The following is a 20,860-nucleotide window of genomic DNA, read 5'->3' on the forward strand; positions in this document are numbered from 1 at the left end:
TCACAAGTTCCTGTGGGAGCTAAAGATGCCACCGTTAACCCCTTCATTGCAGCAATTGCAGGGATTAACGCTGCACAATTGCTCTCATGGAGCGGAAAGACATTCATTACATAGAATGTTCCTGATGGGCTATTAAAGGGTAAATATTTCAAGAGTCTCAGGGTTCTCTTTTAGAAAGTTACGGGATCCCAGTGGGACGCTGGTAAACAGTACCCCATACTTTCTGCCGGCAGCTTGCATGCACCTGACAGCTGGCCTTAAAGAGCCACGGCCACTTAGTCATCCCAATTCCAGCCCTGTAGTAGACTGTTGCTTTATGTACAACTTTGCTGCAACATTTATATTGGTAAAACATATATTTTATGAATTAAGGAAAATAAATGACACTTAAATAGAAACATATACATCTGTGTGCTCTAACAGTAACCATTTCAGCCACTTTCTTGGGCTGTTTTGTGTTCCTTCTGGAACATTCCAAAGAGCGTAAGCCGATGCCACCTTACGCACTGACGTCACTGGATGGCACGTACGGGTTAAGGTCCTCCTACGCGTCACGAGTTCCTATTGTGAATGTTGCCAACCGTAATGTGGCAATATCAGGTGCGTGCTGCTGTTATGTGACGCCATTAATTTCCCCCGCCCTTTTCCCCCCATCGTGCGTGGTCTAGGTTACGTCAGTTCCTGCTGGAGAAGACCTTAGAGCCGGACACGGGTGTGAGTGGGCAGGTGTGTGGTGATTCTGCTGTTGCTATAAGCGCGTTAGTCGGTTTCATTTCATTCTGTAATGGCGATAACGTCCTTTAAGGAGTTGGGCTGACGCGGAGGCTGGGGGTGATGAAGCGGGCGGGATGCAGAGGGACGGGGCCTGCACTTGTCCTCCGCTACTCTGGAAGGAGGTGGATTAGAGGTTCCGTTTGCCAGCAATGTGCCCTTCCTTCCTGCGCGCTGCCATTTAACCCTTCGTGCAACCAAAACGGCCCTTAGAGTTCAGTGTCACGGAGAGGTAAATTTCCCCCGCGCGGGGATACCGATAACCCCCTCATACCGACAGCCTGCCCCTCCCCCCCCCTATATCCCTGGCCTACTCGGGCCCTGCGCTGTATCACCGGTCACCTCCAGCATAGAGTCTGAGGGGCTGCGGGGGGAGGGGGTAAGATGGCGCTCATCTGTCCTACAGTCATCAGTAGCTTTAAGGCTGTAACTTTACTAAACATAGATGAATTATAAAGGTAAACAGATTCACCGGTGCTGTGCATTGGGCTAACTCACAGCGACAGCAGCAGCCTCCCAACAGAGGTGGTAGAGGTTAATACAGTGAGGGAGTTTAAATAATGCATGGGTCCTGAATCTAACCAAATACTGATTAGGGGCATTACAGCTGGTATACCGGGCTGACTAGATGGCCTGATATTCTGGTTTATGTATAATGTAGCTGTTAGGTATGTGCAGCGGTATAAAGCGCCCCCTTATATCTCGCTGTGTAAATTGTGTTTCTTCTGTAATTGGTGGAAGAAAATGTGCAAATCTTTCTTTCTTTCCTTTTCTTTTTTTTTTTTTTTTTTAAACGTAATCAGTCAATTTAAACTTCACAAAGGAGCAGCGCCTGCGGCATAATCCGATCATCCCATATTTATTTTTACATGTTTTGTTTTTCCCACCTACAACTCAGTGGCCCCAGCCCAACAGACCCCATCCATCACATTTACCGATCCAAGGGAGGTCTGGTTATATGTTTCGGGGGATTTGCCGAATGCATCAATGCTTTTGTCAGCCGTGGTATGGTGATTGTGTCTCCTGATGACGTATCCCATTATTGCCCCCCGTAAATGCCTGTTGTACTTCGCTTCGGCTGTAAGGGGCGAGCGTAAAGCGATACAAGTACTCGGTTTTATAGGCATATCTAGTGTGCGTCCCAGAAAATGCTGTTTGACCGCCGTCGCTATTTCTTTGTGAAATGATCTCTAATAACTTATTGATCTCAATTCATCGGCCGTTGAAGATCCGCGTGCCGGTTTGAGGCTCTTGAAATTTTCTAGCACAGAGTACCGTGAGTGACGTTTTCTTGTAATGATGTGTCGCCATGTTCTGGTACTCAAGCGGTTTAAAACCGGGCTTTAAACTCCGGCAACCCTGAGATAAGCTTTTAACAGCTTCCGAAATCTCTATGTACTTTAATTTACTCCTCTGGGGCGTGCAAATGTTTGATAACAGCAAAGAATATATAATATATATTGAGTATGACACTATAGTGCAACGTTATTCAGAAGGTAGCGCCAGTCTTGCCGAACATCAATTTATATGGAAATCCTTAAATTCCTATTTTCAGGTTGGTATTTAAAAAGTCCCGTCTGCTTTGCCCCTTCTTTCCGTCGGTTTCGGCTGTCGCTAGACAGTGCTCCCAAATCCACGTATGCACATTGGGGGCTTGTTAGACCCCCGAGATTTTTTTGTGAGCCAGCGCTTCATTCAGTGAGCGGTCAAGTATAGTTTTAATACTTTGTATCCGGTGAAACTACAGTTTTAAGTTACAATTAACAGATCAACCAACCTTTATTGGAGAAAAAAAAGTAACTTTCCATGACTGCCTTCATACTATATATGACAGGTTTAACCTTTAAGGATTTTTTTTTCTCCCGTGCAAACACGTCGAGAGGTTCATCAGGATCCCCTCTTTCCATTTCGCCCCCACGGGCTGTTCGCCTCGCAGGAGATTCGTTCTGTGCGACCTTTCAGTAAATATAACACCCCCAATAAGACACCCCCGGGAGGATCTGCTAACGAAGGTCTGTGTATTAGCGTTGCCATAAACTATACATGTTCTGTACATCACTGTGTACAGCCGTGTACTTAATGCCCAAAGAAACACTTTCCCTCTTTAATGCTCAGATAGTACGTGTGTGCCGGGCCGGCAGCGGAGGGCATGTAGTTGTATAGGTTCCCCTGTGCTTCAGTCGGCCAGTCTCTCCACGTATATCTAAAGAACGTATATATCTAAGGAAATGTTAAACAATTCTTGCCGCCGTTATGGAGGCCGGTGGGTGGGTAACCTGTTTCTATCCTTCTAAACATTTCCATTTGTGTCGGTGCAATAGGCACCGTTATGAGGGCAGATTCTCGGGAGGATTTAAGAGCCAGTCTGAATTATTTAAGGAGCCGAGAAGGGGTTCATCAGGAAAGATAACAAACGGTTCCATTCATCTGTTTAGGAGCCATAGCCCTTAAAGTGAATTTCTCCGCTGTGATGATTTCAGTAATTGTCGCGGTTGCTGCATGTAATATATCTTCACGCGGATGCAAAGGCTGCTCGCGTTGCTCATTTCTGCCTAAACGTTTTGCTGCTTCATTATAACCCTTATCGTGACTTGGTGGTATAGTCATTGGGAGGCCGAGATGAATGAAATCCCCCGGTCTAACTCGGTCTGTGGATCTGGGATACAAGCCTGAGCCAAGACTCTGTTACATTGACAACTCCTGAAGACCGTCTTTCTCGGTAGCCGTCACCCCCGTCCGTCTTGGCCCTTTCTGGCTTGTTTTTGGGATTGTCGATATAAACAACTTTTGCAGACCTTAACGAGCTTTGTCTCAGTACTTAGAATGATCCTGATTGCAGTCCTACAACTCTAGGTCATTAGGCGACTAAAGCCCGGGTTTCCTCGCGTGACCTTTCCTGCCCATATGTTCCGTAAGCTCTTTCAGAGTAATTTAATTTTTATTCACGATCTGACTTAAGATGCGCTCGTGTTTTGCTCGGTTTCCATCTACATCTTGGCTTAGAATTGAACATTTGGTGCCTTTGCTGGAAACAGCTTGCGCGGTGGGACTTTTCTTTTGTGGGCTGGGATGAGAACAAGAAAGACGCAAATACAGCATTCTCCGTGTTTTTTTTATTTGCTTTGTTTTTTATGATGCGATGGTAACCGCGCTGATTAAACCGTGGGTGTAAAAGGCATTGTGTGATTCTGCTTTTAAGGGAAATGATGCATGTCTCCGCAGGTACGGAGGGGAACGTTGAATTCACACGCCTGTCTGTGTGCGTTATGACCAGGTTCTGATTTTCTGTTATCGGTCAACATAAGGAAGAACTCATGATTCCCATATGTCCAGTGGTTTCCTTCACCTATGGTAAGTGTTCTGTATGTTTGTGTCTCTATGATCCTGTCGATGTGCATTTGCCATTTATCCAGTAAATGCCAGATGGGGGTAATGGGGATTATTGTCATTATTGAATATATACATGCCGACTGTCTCCTGCACCTAAAACTTGCGTTTCTTATTTCTGAATACACAGTGCCCAGCCGGCTGGGTGAAGAAGCCAAAATGGCTACGGGCAACTACTTTGGATTTGCCCATGGAGGAGCTGCCCAGTATAGGTATTGTCATTTTATTTTCCAAAATGCGTGTTAAGACTGTTAGTTTAACATTTCCAGGAGGAAAGGCATTTGCAAACAAGATCACTAGCCCAGTATTTTATTGCTGAAGCAAGGGGAACATGTTTGCGAAATTAACTCTGATGATGGAAGTGTATGGGCAAAAAATCATGTTTTGACCGCAACTTCTGTTTCAGTACAAACTTATACAACTAATCCTATACGGGGGTTGGTGGGTGATGATGAAATCATGCCTTAAAGGAACATAAATGTCTAAACATCACAGGGGTCCTTCAACACATAATATGTTTAAATTATTTTATAAAGTAGAATGTACAGTATGTAAAATCATGTGTACATGATCATTGAAATCTTTACAATTATCAACACTAAGAGGCTACCCTGATGTTCAGTAGAGATGCCCAGTGATCACCTTGTTATGGAGCAGGTGAATGTTTCCTGCTGCTGGCCCTGAGTGTGCTGCGCTTGGCTATCCAAATCCTCGATCTGGTGTACACACTTAGTTCTAGAACTTCATTAAAGAACACAAATGGGCAAAAACATTTTTCTTTAAAAAAAAAAATAACTCCTAGTATGGGATTTGTCTTTTGTGTTACCAATAAATGTTGGGGATATATCGTCAACCGTTGCATGTCTTGTATATGATCTGATTTTGCAGTCCGTGAATCTGTTCCTAATGCTCTGTTGATTTGTAGCCAACAGCCGGCATCAGGTGTCGCTTATTCCCATCCGACTACAGTGGCGAGCTACACGGTTCACCAGGCTCCAGTAGCTGCTCACACGGTTACGGCAGCCTATGCTCCGGCAGCAGCTACGGTTGCCGTTGCTCGTCCTGCACCTGTGGCGGTTGCAGCTGCGGCTACGGCAGCTTACGGGGGATACCCGGCGGCACATTCGGCGACCGACTATGGCTATACCCAGAGGCAGCAGGAAGCTCCACCGCCCCCTCCTCCGGTCACTACACAAAATTACCAGGTTTGTGCATTTTGTACAATACTCCTGTATTTTGCAAAGCTTTGTTTTGACTTGTTTCAGTACACTGTAATTAAGGTTTGCACTAACTAGGATTTTCTCATTTTTCTGCGTCCCTCTCTAGGATTCCTATTCTTATGTCCGATCCACGGCTCCTGCCGTAGCGTACGACAGCAAACAATATTACCAGCAACCAACTGCAACTGCAGCCGCTGTAGCTGCACAGCAACAACCATCTGTGGCAGAATCCTACTATCAGACAGGTATGCGATCCATTTTATTTTAGTTTCTTTTGTTAAACCTTTTGCCTGGTTTGGAACACTTCATAGTGGCGTATAATTGAGAGGATTTAGTAATTATGTATATCCTGCTCATAGTGTTTTGTTATATTTTAAGTATTTTTAGTCTTTATATGCATTTTACTGTGCAGAGATTTAGTTGGATATGTGCTTGCTTCACGCTGCTCTATAATATGTTGATATAATGCTTGGATACTGTACCATGTTGTGTCCCCACTTGTTAAATGGATTGTGGAAACATGCATGTTGGGTCACGGGTCCATGCAGAAGCTTTAATTTAGTGTCCTTTGAACAGCTTGGAATGGATTAATAAAAGCAGAGAGACTGAATACATTCCACATCAATAAAATAAAGGATTAACCTATTCCTGTTTGACTTTTATAGGAATTTATTAACCCCTTAAGGACAATGGGCAGTCCCTAAACCCATTGAAAACAATGCATTTTGAGCCCGTACATGTACGGGCTTTGTCATTAAGGGGTTAAAAATATTCCCTTGATATTTAAACAATCCATTGTTTCACAAGGCCATGTCCTGTGCATCTCATGAGTTACAACCTTGTCCAATTTATTAAAGGGGAGATAATCTCGGTCTGCATTGCCATCGATTTTATTGAACTGACGTTTTCACCTAATCTGATGTAAAATAGCTGGAGATATGTCTTTCACGGCTGCCTTCAGTTAGGGGTTTGCCGTTATAGTTCACCTTAAACATTCATTTTATGAAGCATTGGCTCACCTTGTAAATCTGTTGGGCATGAGGGCCTTCAGAATTTTGGTTAGAGGTCCCCACATAAGCTATGCTATTCTGTTATCGAATACTCTAATGTTTCACGTAGTCCTGTAGCGATATGAAGACTGTTCTCCCGCTGTGGAGGCGCCCGGTAGGATGCCAGCAGCTTGGAGCGTTTGCCAACTGGATCGAAAACTTGTTTACTTTGTAAAGAGACAGTGGCAGCCATCCAGTGGTAGAAACACTATAGCTTAACAAATGGTTGTTTTTCTTAATGTTTAGATTTGATGCATCTCAATTTGCTTCATAGAGCAACAAAAAAGTCACTCCCTCTTTTAGTGATATACCATATTAGCCTCCTTGGCAAGCTGGCATGTCATTGTGCTGGTAGCCATGATACATTAGTGCTGTTTCTACATGTTAAACAGCCAATTCTAATACCAGAAACAAATCTGCCATTTTAATGTAAAAATATAATGTGGTTCTTGATACATCCTTGCTATGTTTTTTATAATGCCGGTTTTATAAAAATGTTCTTGTAAAATAACTTTTTTTTTTTTTCTTTTACCGCTTTCGGTGTAGTATGGACCACCTGAATATTTGTAGAAGCTGTTAAGAATATAAATTAAGTGAACTGTTACCCAGAACTCTAACTAAATCCCATTGTTTTCTTCTGCAACACATCTTTTTTTTCCTCCTATGTACCAGCTCCTTTCGCCTTGTCTCTTCCAGTTGCCCCCAAGGCTGCTTACAGCCAGGGTGCTGCTCAATACACTCAAGCGCAACAGACTCGGCAAGTGACGGCCATCAAACCTGCAAACCCTAGTCCGGCCACCACGACGTTCTCGATCTATCCCGTTTCCTCCACTGTGCAACCTGTCGCGGCTGCAGCCACCGTGGTTCCCTCTTACACGCAAAGCGCCACCTACAGTAATACGGCTGTTACCTATTCCGGTACGTTCCTCTGTTTAAATCTCTAATATACGTACTTTTTTTTTTGTGTGTGTACTAATATGGGAGACAAAGCAAAATATATCTTCTCAATTATGCAGATATGCTTTGTCTGTAGTAATGTAAAAGGAGGCTATAAACCCGTTGTTTTGTGTTTACCTCCCATTCTAAATTGTCCTGCCCCATGCTTGGCGTAACATTGTTGGGTAAAGATTTACTTTGTATCTCCAGGTGCGACGTATTCTGGCTATGAAGCCGCGGTGTATTCAGCCGCATCCTCTTACTACCAGCAGCAACAGCAACAACAGAAGCAAGCGGCCGCCGCTGCTGCAGCAGCAGCCACCGCCGCCTGGACCGGGTCCAACTTTACGAAAAAGCCTCAATTTCAGAATAAGCAACTGAAACCAAAACAGCCCCCCAAACCACCTCAGATCCACTACTGTGATGTGTGTAAGATCAGCTGTGCTGGACCGCAGGTACATATGCAAAGGATTATAGTAAATGCGGGGTGGGCAAGCGGTGGGCTCGCACTAAAGCCTCCTGTGCGGATTTGTATGACTTCATTGCATTTGTGAAGGTAGATTAGTTTAATTGCTAATCCTTGTTGTCTTTATAGGCATCTGAACGTGTAATTTTTTCTTTCTACGCAGCAGCCTGTCAGTAGAATAATAAAGTAGTGTTTCTTTGTAACCGCGTGTCACTCATGCCTGTAGAAACAAATATGGCCACTGCTGTCCCATTGTCAAATGTATGACATGTAAGATAACGAGGCCTGGGCTTTATGGTGGTACAAATGTCGGTGAGCTTTTTTTTTGTACATCTAGTGTCTTCTGAGCTCGCCTTTGTGTTTCCAAGCAGCTGTTGCTGCCCCAGATTTTGGTCAGCTGCACTTCAAACGTGTCAGCCCTTATCGGATGAGCAATGCATTTCTTCATTGGATATTGTTATAATAATTACATGTTTCTTGGGAATTTCCAGACATGGGTACCAGTCCTGTTTACATGTAACTAGCATTTACTTGCTATGTTTTAACCCCGTCTGTTTGCAAACCAGATCACTGGCTCTGCCCCCCATTGCAGAAGTGAGGGGAATAGGTTTGCTAAATTAAACTGCTGTGTGGACTAAAAGGCAGTAGAAAACATTTTCACTGCTTGTTACTACCCAGCACAAACCATATTATATACGTATCCACCATAGCTAAATTTGTACGGATTGTGGTGTAAAAAACGTAAAAGCGTATTTTTCCTTCCGATTACGAGAGTTATGAGATCGATTCTAAACATTTTGTACTATACCGGATTTGTATATGACTACTTTTTCTCATTGCATTTTAATAGACTTACAAAGAGCATTTAGAAGGTCAGAAACATAAGAAAAAAGAAGCAGCCTTAAAGGCCTCTCAGAACACAACCAGCAGTAACACGGCTGTCCGCGGGAGCCAGAACCAGCTTCGCTGTGAGCTCTGTGATGTTTCCTGCACAGGGGCAGATGCCTATGCGGCTCACATTAGAGGGGCGAAGCACCAGAAGGTTTGTACATCTGCTGTTCGTGTGTTTGGAAATGTGTAATCTGCATTGTAAGTTAATGTAGAATACTGTCACTGGAAATCATGCTTTTATCTCCTTCCCTTTTTTAAAAGTGGTTATGTGAAAGATTTGACCTTTGGGGGATGGCTTCATCTTTTTAACGAGATGATTAAGCCATCGTGCTAACACTCAATGTGTGTTCCTAGTTAGAACAACTGCTACGTAGGCTGATCAGCCTTCAGAGCCTGTGGGCTGCCATATGACGCATTCTTCTGTCTGTATCAGGCTGTCTTATGGTGATCAGAACACATAGTACTTTAGGTTTCGTTTCATCTTTCTCATGCATCTGTTTGCAAACCAGATCACTGGCTCTGCATCCCATTGCAGAAGCGAGGGGAACACGTTTGCTAAAGTGAACTGCTGTGAGAATGGATTATGCAACGGAAGACAGTTTCTTTGCTTGTCATTTCTTCACAACAGACAGTCCATTTCCCTGCCACTTGGCTGCTGTCATCGCTCTTCTGCCCTTTTTCTGCCACCAAATGTATTTTTGTATTTCCATTGTATTATCGGTGTGCAGTACACAATCCAGGCCTTTTATATCTTTACTTGCTGGATTGCTGAGTGACCCATAGTGTTGCATTATCTTCACATACTTCTCTTTAGACTGCTGTTGGGAGTACATTCAATCCAGCAGGGAGATGACACATACAAACACGGTAGCTTATTTGGTAATCATGTAAAATTAACCCATCGCTTTCTTGATGTCCCTTCCTTTATTGTAGTAAGTTCACGAGCACACTGGCACATTAACATAAAATTAGCCGTGTTAAACTATTTACAACAATGTTATAGACTCTTTTTAGTTAGTACAGCAAATGTCATCAATGCAGATGGATACGCCTTCTATAATTTCCCAGTTATTGGTGTTTTGTCTATTACTTGTATAAGCTTGGATATCACTTTCTTGTCCTGTTTATCCTGAATTATAAAACTACATTTGTGTTCAGTTTGTCTTGCATACTTTTTGTGTTCTTGTTCCACTTCCTAATTTGTTTTTCTCTTAAGGTTGTGAAGTTGCACACTAAACTGGGCAAACCCATTCCATCAACTGAGCCGAATGTTGTCAGCCAGTCTGTAACCTCAGCAGCTGTTTCCAAACCATCTGCCTCCTTGGGCAGTTCATCAAACGCTAACGGGAATTCTTCTGTCGCCACGTCTACTGTGAAACTGCTCTCGTCCTCTTCCAGCTCCTCGCTGAGCACAAGCAGTGGCAAGGCCTCCGCTCTGTCTTCTAGCAGTATCGTGAAGAAAGTTACCACACCAAAAATCACGTTTGTAGGCAAGTCAACTTGTTTGTATCAAAATCGGTCATTTTATTGCCACAATGCATGCTACAGTGTGTACCAAAACACATAAAAAAAAAAACACCTGGAAGATAGCCATGTGATCATTGTGGCAAATGTTCCCCGTTCTTCAGTATCTGTAATTGGAATCTTTTCACAGTAAAATTTGACTTTTTTTTTTTTTTTAGGGGGCAACAAGCTGCAGTCGACTGGCAATAAAGTAGATGAGTGCAAGGTGAATGATAACACAAAGCCAGTGACTACTGCCACGGTGCAGCCGCAAGAAACAAAGATTGATCCAATGTCTGAGGCCGCGCAGACACTCGCAGCGCTGCAAAGCGACGTGCAGCCTGTTGGCCATGATTACGTTGAGGAGGTACGCTAAAATTATCTTTTAATGTAATTCAATTGAATCAAGTTTTGAATAAAGGTAGCAACATTTGTGTGCTGTGCCAGGACCCCAAAAATATCTTAAGTTCTCACATTGCTGAAAGGAATGGAAGATCTCAGTCTCTCTGAGTATTGCAGCATGAAATACTTTTATTGGACTGAGATTCTATTTTAAAAATGAGCTTTCAAGAGGATCATCTTCCCTTTACCGAGTCAAAATCAGTGCTAACCACAAAACGTGCGTGTAAGACATGGGCAGCGGTGCATGGGTTAAGTCTCAAGCTCATCCTTAAAATGGAATGTTAGGCCAAAAAAAGTATTTCATACTTCAGTAAGTAGCACGTTGTGGCTTTATGTTGAATCACATTTCGAATGATTTGTTGCAGTTACTTTTCGTTTTTCTGGCCTACTTTAGTCTCTACATGTAGGCACTCTGCTGAATGGCGGTGGTCAAACTAATGCAAACATGACTGAAATGGGTAGAGATACTCTTGATGTATTAAAAACTGGAAGGCCAGCAAGTGTAGAACTGAGTGACATGCATATGAACCTATTTTACTTCCAAAACCGATACCAGAAGAGCAGGCGGGTATTTCAGACACGTGCTTTTAGTGTTCTGTTTCTGTAACTCCGCAGGTTCGAAACGATGAAGGAAAAGTTATCCGTTTTCACTGCAAGCTTTGCGAGTGCAGCTTCAATGATCCTAACGCCAAGGAGATGCATTTGAAAGGACGGAGACATAGACTGCAGTACAAGGTTAGTTCTAAAGAGTTCTTGAATGTGTTTTTGCGCGTGTTTGTGCTCTCTGAAATATTTAGGAGGTGTGCGGTCGGTCCAAATAATATAAATGTATTCATCACTGGAAGGTGCCAACCTAAAGGGTATCTTGTTTCTTTTCGACAGAAAAAAGTGAATCCGGAATTGCAGGTGGAAGTAAAGCCGAGCATTCGAGCCAGAAAGATTCAGGAGGAGAAAATGCGAAAACAAATGCAGAAAGAAGAATACTGGAGAAGGCGTGAGGAAGAAGAGCGATGGAGAATGGAAATGAGGTATCCTTGAAATAAAATTTCTAATTTAACCGTGTGGAAAACTAGCATTTTCAGAGTGTAATCCCTCAATTCAGTTTCCTGGGAGCCCTCCAACTTCTGGGGTAATACACGACAAATAAGACTCATCATAACAGACGACCAAACTATGGCGTCTCTGCAGAACCAAAGGCCACCAATACATTGTTTGCTCTCTTCGGCGAACCCACTGTATTAATGGAGCTCATCTAGTGAGTTTAACCATTTTTACCGTGGCTACACTGGTTACACTTTTATATATATTTTTTTATTTATTTTTTTTACAGCATTTTTATATTTTTACACTGAACTACTTATTTCCCAAGCTATATAATTTCAAAGTACCTACCCGTTTTTTAAAACGATATTTGAAAACATCAGCAGCTGCTGTAAAACATGTAAGCCGACAGCTTTTGATAAACTGTGATAGACCTTACAGTAACAAGGATCACAATTCCCTTTTTCAGACGATATGAAGAGGATATGTATTGGCGGCGGATGGAGGAAGAGCAACATCACTGGGATGATCGACGAAGGGTACCGGATGGAGGTTACCCTCATGGTCCTCCTGGGCCACCAGGATTACTGGGTGTTAGGCCGGGAATGCCACCTCAGCCTCAAGGGCCAGCAGTAAGTTGGTTTTCTGAGATTTCTTAAAATGCTTCATAACTTTCTTTGTAAAATCACCATTTGGCTTCTTGTGAAAGCCAGTTATTTTCACCAAAATGTTTAAGTTGCTTTCTCAGAGACTGGTGCTGTCTGCTTGCCAATGATTTGGGTGCCAACTTTACCCAGTAAGCGACTCAGTCATGATCTGGAGAGCATGTTAAAGAATGCTTGCTTGCCTAGTGCTCTCTGCTGATTGGCTGAGCCCTGCACTGACGGTATCTGCAGCTCATCCATTATTGGATAGCTGCAGAAATTGTTCATATCTCGGAATGTGTCCTTTCTCTCAGAAACGTATATTTTATTTTTATTAAGTTGCTTAAGTGGAGAATTTACATGTCATGCCACAACATTAAGATTAAAAGTCTTTAGTTAAAACCGTTTATCTTTGCAATTAAAGCAAGCAAATTATCCCAACTAGCGTATGTGCCAGACTTTTTTAAACTCTTTTGGCTCCTTTTTTCTTTTCTTCCGATCAGTCACTTTTTTTATTTTTTCTTTATGCCCCACCTTGCTCACGGCATGATCTGACAAGCCCTCTTGTATAGTGTAATAGTTGCAACAAATTGGGGGCACTTCATAGCTTCTAAACACAAGATAATTCCACTAGCTTTTGGTTCATGATAAATTAATGCGATTTACATGTTAGGTGCACATTAACATTCTTTTTTAACATCCTTGCAGCCGTTACGCAGACCAGACTCTTCTGACGACCGTTATGTTATGACCAAACATGCGACAATCTACCCAACAGAGGAGGAATTACAGGCGGTCCAAAAAATCGTGTCGCTCACCGAAAGAGCTCTGAAGCTGGTTTCTGACTCCATGGCTGACCAAGACAAGAGTAAGAACAAGGAGAGTGATGATAAGAAGGACCCTACAAAAGAAAGGTATGGTCATAAATTGGCATATAAGCTCATTTAGTAATGCTATGTGTTAAATCTTGTTCGTTATATGTGTTAGACGTATGTCTTACACGTTTGATGGAAAAGCACTAGCCCTTCCCAGACTGCGCATGTTTAACTTTTTGTTTCTGCACAAAAGCCAGCTGCATGTGAAGGGCTTGCTTAGATTTAAAGCTTCGTGCTTGTAGCAGCCGGTCACTTGTAGGAAAGTGTTTCCACTTAAATCAATGGGAGCTCTTTCTGGGCGTATGTGCTGGTTGTCTTATTAAACTCAATGGATCTCCCATGCAAGCCAACAGCGGAGAAGATGCATTCGACCAAAAGCATCGCCTGCATGGAAAACTGTTCAGATGAATCTCTCATGTAAATATTTAAAGGGGACCCTGAAGGTCCCTTCCAGAATCTGGATATCAAACACAGAATTTAAAGCATCAGTCATGGGGTATACTTCAGGATTCTCTGCCCCGCGGGTTGTGCCCGTGTTTCATGTCACTCCATATTTATCTGTTACATGCCATTGATTTTTTTAAAAGGTCACTTTTTTGCTTTCCTTTTCATTTTAATACTGATCTGTTAAATATTTTACATTATTCATGCAATACTGGATTTCTCTTTTGAGATAAATGATCCTAATGCGTGTGACTTGTTTTGTGACAGGGCCCTGAAAGGAGTTCTGCGCGTTGGTGTACTCGCTAAAGGACTGCTGCTACGCGGGGACCGCAACGTCAGCTTGGTTCTGCTCTGTGCCGAAAAACCAACTAGAGCTCTGCTGAGTCGTATAGCTGAAAACCTGCCCAAGCAGCTGGCAGTAAGTGCTGTTAAATAACTAGATGTAACTGTTTGAAATCAAACATCTAATACGCCAAAGAGTATTGCCTTAAAAACACTATTGAACATTATCGCGTAATGTTTTCAGACCTTCAGAATGATTCTACTTCCTGTTAGGTAGTTGAAAGCTGAGCTTGACTCAAAAGGTCATTTTTATGCCATTCGAAATGGTTTTCTATTTCTCGTTTAACTAGTATCCCCTTCTTATTGCAGGTAATAAGTCCCGAGAAGTTTGAGGTGATCTGCTCGCTCCAAGAAGCAGCCATTGTTTTAAATTCTTGTGCGGAGCCCAAAATGCAAGTTACAATAACACTGACCTCTCCTGTTATGCGCGAAGAAAACATGAGAGATGGAGGTTGGAAGAAACATAACATTATCTTTAATACCATAACTGTTTGCGTGAAATGTAATTTGGGATGACAATATTCTGTTGAGCAAACGTGCTGGCACGGGTATTCATTTGAGATGAAAAGTGTAGAAAAGCAGGGTTTTTTTCCTCCATTCTGCATTTAACCGAGGTTTATTTAATCGATCCCCATGGAAGCTTTATCTCCAGTGTTCCTCTTTCTTCTAATCCTCTCATTACGATGTGAGAATTGTCTGTGAAAGGTTTAAGAGAGTAGTCTCGCTGTACTTCAGCTGATAATTGGGGAGGGAAACATTTTGCATCTTTTTAAATGAAATGCTTTTGTTGCCAGCATCCTTGAAAAGGTTTGTTCTGCAACTTTAAGGCTTTCCTAGCTTTCAAGCCAAAGACCGCATGAGCAGCGTTTGCATACAGCCAGGTTTGTCGCTCCGCAGGTCAGATGGAATGACGTTTGTTTCCTTACCCTGTGTTTATCAAGGCAGCTACTTACTCTGTAAAGTCCGTCATGAGCAGTAGCTGGTCCAGAAACCACTTATCCCGTGATAACGTTAAGAGTTGGAAGTCGGCTCAGCCTCTCGCTATGGTTAGATCAGGGCAGCAGTGACGCTCATGAGTCCATTCACTGTCTATTATGCTGTTGTATATTAATTTGCTCGTTAAGACACTTACATGGTCTAAGTTTACTTTGCATGCTAAATACCGAACAAGGAAACAAAGCCGTCGTTTGTCTGACCTGGTTTTGATCAGGAGTCCCGATGCCGCACTCTGGAGTGAGCTGGGCAGCGGGTTTGGATCTCGGATATTTCCGATAATGAAAACAAATTTTTATTAATTTCCTATCTATAATCTACATCTTTGTTGCGAACATTCCTGTTCGTTAATCCACAATCCCATTGTGTGTCCCACTCTCTGAAAGTGACTTGCTTTCACTCAGACAGGTAGCACAGCTACGAGGATATCTGCAAGCTCTTCAGCCGAGGCGTGCTCCTACCAAAAAAAAATACACAAACCTGATCTTCTGAATTTGAACTGTTAATCGCAACCCGTTTATAGATAGTTGTGCGTTTAACAGTCTCCGTGTCTGTTCCGATTGATTTATGAGATTCGTTTAACCCTTGCTGCCGAACCACCAGCAAGTATTCTGTTCTCTGTTTTTGTTTCTCCATCCTTAGCTATCAAGTTCTAAATCGTTTTTTTAACAGAATTTGTTCCTGCCGGGAATTACTGCCGAGACATCGGAAGGATTTTTGACCAAGGTCTTTCTAGCTCAGTGTCACACCAGCCATTGTGTTTGAGGAGGGGGTTTGGTTGCATAGTCCAGACATCTACTTTTCTTTTTATTTATTTTTTTGGTCCTCCCCCTCATCTTTTTTCTTTAAAATGTACGCAGTGCTCACACTATTTTCTGGTTAGCCATCACCCGTACGCCGGAGATTGAAGCCGATAACTGGCGTTTTTGTACCAGGGTGAGCTTCACGCACCAAATAATGTGGGCACTCCTCTTTCGCAGAAGAGATTAACCCCTTAGAGTATTTTTTAGAAATGATTACTCCTTGCTTACAGCTAATAAGTGTTTTTATTTCTGAAATTGTTCTTGAACTGCACTTAAGGGGTTGATCCATACAATGGGTGCAGAAATCCACCGCACAGATGACTGTTCCTGGTACTTTTTGTCATCTATCGAACTGACATGTTGGCAGAATAAAGGGGGGTTTAAGTTACCAAAATTGTTTTGCCCGTTCTGTGCATAATGTGCATATATGTAGTGTGGCTGAGTTCAGGTTAGTAGTTAAACGGAGTCATATATAACGAAAAGTGGATTTCTGCATCCTCTGTCTCGTGTACTTTGTCCTGGTGCGTTGTTGCCAACCATCCTTCCTTCTGTTTTCCGTTCTGTCAATACATTGACAGAATAAGACTCATATACATTATACAAAACAGCTTAATGGCGTATTTTTTTATTTTGTGTATTCATTTTTGGAGCTTGCTGCACTCTGTGCCCCGGGTCCTCCATTTATTTTTTCTTTTTTTATATATATTTTTTTTTTTTTTAATTAAACACCAGCATCAATGGGCTGAATACTTTTCAATGGGTTGTGTGACACTGAAGCTATATAAAAAAGATGTGTCTTGCTCGCCTGGTCAAACACCCGTCCCTCACTGCACTTTGCCAATTCAATTCATTTTAGATGTAACCTCGGGTATGGTGAAAGACCCACCGGACGTCTTGGACAGGCAAAAATGCCTTGACGCTCTGGCTGCTCTACGCCACGCTAAGTGGTTCCAGGTTCGCAACATCATTTTACTTTCTTATTGTAGCCTTATGCGAGATTAGCACTATCGATGTGAATTTGTTGTATAGTTAACACGCTTGTACGTGGTAATATGTTCCTTCTTAAATTTAAATGACCAGAAAAATGTACACGTAAAAATAATGTAATGTTTAGCGTTTCTGTGCTGTTTAAATGCAAAGTAGGTCCTTTATTTATTTTTCTTCATTTCTTTTCTCGTTAATTTTTAATTTTATTATTTTTTCTGGTCATTGAGTAGTCATTAATTGTAAAGACTTACTCGTTATTTCCCCCCCCCCATTGTCCCCATCATATACCATGTTGTGAATCTGTAATATTCCATAAGGCTGCATAGTATCTTTGCTTAATAAACGGGATACACGTAAACTGCTTCATGTTTTTAGCTTTTAAAACTTTTATCCTGTTTTTAAACTCCACTGTAGGAAGTGAAAGGTTTAATGAAACTGTTTGATATTGTGACTTTGCGCTACGGCAAAGGAACATTTGCACCAAACAGATTCAGACAACCGTTCAGTCCCTACCGACGGGTTTCATTCAATGCAATATCTTTTTCTGTTTTTTTTATTTTGTTTTTCTAAACATATCTAATAGGTTTTTCACAAATGTATTCTTGCCAGTCATTTCCAGGAGCTCACGATACGTAGTTTGTGCGCATTGACCCAACGTCTTTCTAGCATAAGTTTGAAATACCAGTGTAGTTGGAAGCTTGTTCGTTGGGTTTCCAATGACTTGGTATTTTAACATGTCCTTCGTGACGTCAGGCCAATGTAACTAATAACGTTTTATTGTCCTACATAAGGCTAGAGCCAACGGTCTGCAGTCCTGTGTCATAATCATCCGTATCCTGCGCGACCTGTGCCAGCGTGTGCCCACGTGGTCAGACTTCCCCAGTTGGGTATGTAATGCCGGTCGTTGGTAAGCTGGCTGTAGTGCAGTTTGGTCTAATAAGCAAATGCTAATGGATTTATAGAGGGCAGCATAAGCTATGAAAGGTAACGGCTTGCGGGTCAGCGAGTTGCGTTTTATACAGGCGTTGAGGGCCACGATATTTGAGCTTGCTCGCTGCCACCTGAATCAAATTAAACTGCTTCGGACGAGAGTGCACAGACATTCTGACATGGATGTATGCATGGAGCTTTGCCCTTCTGGGCTGAATAGTGACCCAGTAGTTATATGGTGGTTGCTTTTGCACATAAGAACACTTTATAATGCTAGAAGATTCCATAGAATGCATTATAGAGCAGAGCCAAAACAAACTAACATAGAAAATGGCATTAGCCGTTCTGCCTGCGCAAGGAGACGATGGCCCTGCTCGTATGAGCTTGCAAATGTACTTAATGTACAAGTGTGTCAGGATCTCGTTACCTTGCTGCGCTAAATAGGTGCTCCTTGCTTTGTGTCTGTAAAATAATGATTTTCAGAGAATTAACACTCCTGCAAGATTCCGGTTAATGTTGCAATTTGTGTTGAAGGCTTAAAAGCCAACGTTGGAAGCCGTTTGTTTTGAACGGCGAGGACAATTATGGTGGTATAAACCATGGGAAAATACAAAAGCCCCTTGTATCTTTTGCTTGTCCGCTTAAAGTATCCCTTAATTAGGGTTTGAAAGATTCCACTGTTTTTAAAAATGTTTATTTTGCAGGCGATGGAGTTACTAGTCGAGAAGGCCATCAGCAGTTCTTCAGGACCGCAAAGTCCGGGCGATGCTTTAAGAAGAGTCTTTGAGTGCATTTCGTCTGGTATAATCTTAAAAGGCAAGTGGTGTGTGTAAAAGTAAATGGAAACTGTCATGCACTTGTGAAGCGTTGCCTTCGGCATAGCTCTCTTTCGACCTTTGTAAAGTCAAGGAGTGTTTATGGGTGAAACTTTAATTGCATATGAGTACAAAGAAAACCTAAAATTATTCTGCATGCTGGATTGTTGGAATACATGCTAAGGTGGTTGCTTGGGATTCACCCAGGCAAATAACAGGTTAATTTACAGGATTGTTAGAGCCTCTAACGTTCTCCCAATGCAAGCACGGGTGGCAGAAGGTCTGCAAATCCTGTTTGCCTGCCTCCATGGCCATTCTCGCCTACCCTGCCTGCCTCCATGGCCCTTCTCGTCTGCCCTGCCACGGCAAGCATAGATAATGCTAAAGTGTGCTGGGTAAAAAGTCGAACAGTGTGCACGTGATTAGCGTACGGATATAAACTGCTATCCGCAGTGAAATAGCCTTCAGTTTCATAGAGATGCTGATCTGTGTGTTTGACTTGCAGGCGGGCCCGGTTTACTGGACCCATGTGAAAAAGATCCTTATGATACATTGGCTACAATGACTGATCAACAGCGGGAGGATATTACTTCCAGTGCACAGGTAAGGGAGCATGGCCTGCATTGTAGCTTTCTGTATAATTCCTGTTGCAAAAAGTACTTTTGATTTCCAACCTTAAGTCAAATCCAATACTTAATGTGAACGGGCCCAGTATATTGAAAACTCTCTATCAAGTTTCCGAGATAGGTATATAAACCCCCGGTGTGTGTTATGAGCTAAAGATTTACAATGGACTTTGTGGGATTATCTATGAATCTAAATCTTAAGACTTTCATTACTAGGGCTTTTTGAAGAAATGTGGAGACTCTTAAATTGACAAACTGTTTGACTATGAGTAGAATACCTGAATTTATTTATTTTCCTCCCCTTCAATGCCAGTTTGCACTCCGGCTGCTTGCATTCAGACAGATCCACAAGGTACTCGGCATGGACCCGCTGTCCCAAATGAACCAGCGCTTCAATGTTCACAACAACCGCAAGAGAAGACGTGACAGCGATGGAGTGGACAGCTTTGAGGCTGAAGGGAAGAAAGATAAAAAAGATTACGAGGGCTTTTAGAAGATAGACGCCTTGTATGCGGTTCTTCCACCAAAAAACTAATTTCCACTTGTAGGGCTTTAGTTGAGTCTGTTGTAGGGCAAATCTTTACTAAACTGCCACTCGAGCCCCGGTAACCCTGCCACAGACCTAAGAGACCCTCATACCAGTTAATATTAGTATGTGTATAGTTGTTTGTTAGGCATTTCTTTCCCTTCTCCTTCCTAGAAGAACTACTAACATTGTGTATGGTGTCCCTCTCCAGAGGGCGGTTGTGCCGTGCAACTTCCCCAAGTGTCAGTCCTTTGGTTTGGCTTGGAGTCCTCCATATTAGAGGAAAAATGATAGGCTATGGTGTTGCCAACTCGCCCCTGTGATTTAATTTGGCTAAACAGTAAAAAAAAAAAAAAAAAAAATCTTAGTTCTGTGTGCAGTTTTTGTTTATAACGAGGGAGAGCCTTCTTTGGTTGTAAGTTAATTTGTATTAGATATGGCATGAGCCTTGTTTTATTTTATATTTTTTTTTTCTGTACATTAATGCGTTAAGGTTATAACACAGGCCTTTTTCCCCCCCACAACGTTGTGACATTTGTCTCTTTTCAATATATAGATGTAGCTAAGGCGACATTCTGTTATATATATTTTTTATGATGTTTTTTGCGCTTAGTTGTGCTAGCCACAGAATAAAACCTAATGTATAACTATGGTATGGTCTTTGAAAAATTGTTTTCTATGTAATCCCCGCATGGCTTTTATTTTCACCGATTCTACTTACATTTGCTAACCGTTCCGTAGCGAGGTGGATACATTTTAAATCATATTTGTGAGTTAACAACTTCACTTTTCCGATGACCTACCAAACTTTCTATAACAAGGCATTAATGTAGAGCTGATGTGTCCCTGTGATTTGTAGATAATGAAAACCTTTTTATTTAAGAATTTTAGTTTTGGAGTTTCTTTATCCTCCCAGGGTTCTTGGTAAGATTTCAGACTTTATAGCGCAGAAACCTTCTACAATTAGAAGTTGTGATACATTAGGCCATTCTGAAGAGCAGTATGGATCGGTCAGCCTGGAGACCAACGGCATGTTAAAGGTGATCCTCTCTATATGTGTCCTAGCGTTGCTCTATAGACACGGCCGGCTATAAGAACTCATAAGGTTTATACTTACTCAAATTCTCTTAAGACACTACTAAGTTCTCTACTCCGTTTTTAATTTGCAACATTGAGGTTTTAGGTTCAACAGCAGGAGTGCTGATGGAT

At 42.2% G+C, this 20,860-nt stretch overlaps 1 protein-coding gene and 3 non-coding genes across 4 annotated transcripts; all 4 read left to right on the plus strand.

The window, feature by feature from the left end:
* Positions 1 to 576: 576 nt before the first annotated feature.
* ZFR (zinc finger RNA binding protein) lies at positions 577 to 20,520 on the plus strand. The gene is made up of 21 exons (XM_053448158.1): positions 577 to 726; positions 3,994 to 4,122; positions 4,289 to 4,370; positions 5,084 to 5,363; positions 5,485 to 5,623; positions 7,124 to 7,345; positions 7,574 to 7,818; positions 8,680 to 8,871; positions 9,937 to 10,210; positions 10,403 to 10,590; positions 11,241 to 11,360; positions 11,508 to 11,653; positions 12,136 to 12,298; positions 13,019 to 13,224; positions 13,897 to 14,047; positions 14,281 to 14,422; positions 16,624 to 16,721; positions 17,546 to 17,641; positions 18,389 to 18,500; positions 19,005 to 19,102; positions 19,439 to 20,520. The coding sequence occupies exons 2-21, from the start codon at positions 4,086 to 4,088 to the stop codon at positions 19,616 to 19,618; spliced, it is 3,171 nt and encodes a 1,056-aa protein (XP_053304133.1). The 5' UTR covers positions 577 to 726; positions 3,994 to 4,085; the 3' UTR covers positions 19,619 to 20,520.
* On the plus strand, positions 4,440 to 4,571 carry LOC128468843 (small nucleolar RNA SNORA66). The gene has a single exon (XR_008345909.1). It is a non-coding gene; the product is annotated as a small nucleolar RNA SNORA66 (small nucleolar RNA).
* Positions 8,385 to 8,514, plus strand: LOC128468404 (small nucleolar RNA SNORA66). Its single transcript, XR_008345831.1, has one exon. It is a non-coding gene; the product is annotated as a small nucleolar RNA SNORA66 (small nucleolar RNA).
* Positions 9,219 to 9,354, plus strand: LOC128468403 (small nucleolar RNA SNORA66). Its single transcript, XR_008345830.1, has one exon. It is a non-coding gene; the product is annotated as a small nucleolar RNA SNORA66 (small nucleolar RNA).
* Positions 20,521 to 20,860: the final 340 nt, after the last annotated feature.

The sequence above is a fragment of the Spea bombifrons genome, chromosome 1, assembly GCF_027358695.1.
Source record: "Spea bombifrons isolate aSpeBom1 chromosome 1, aSpeBom1.2.pri, whole genome shotgun sequence".
NCBI lineage: Eukaryota > Metazoa > Chordata > Amphibia > Anura > Pelobatidae > Spea > Spea bombifrons.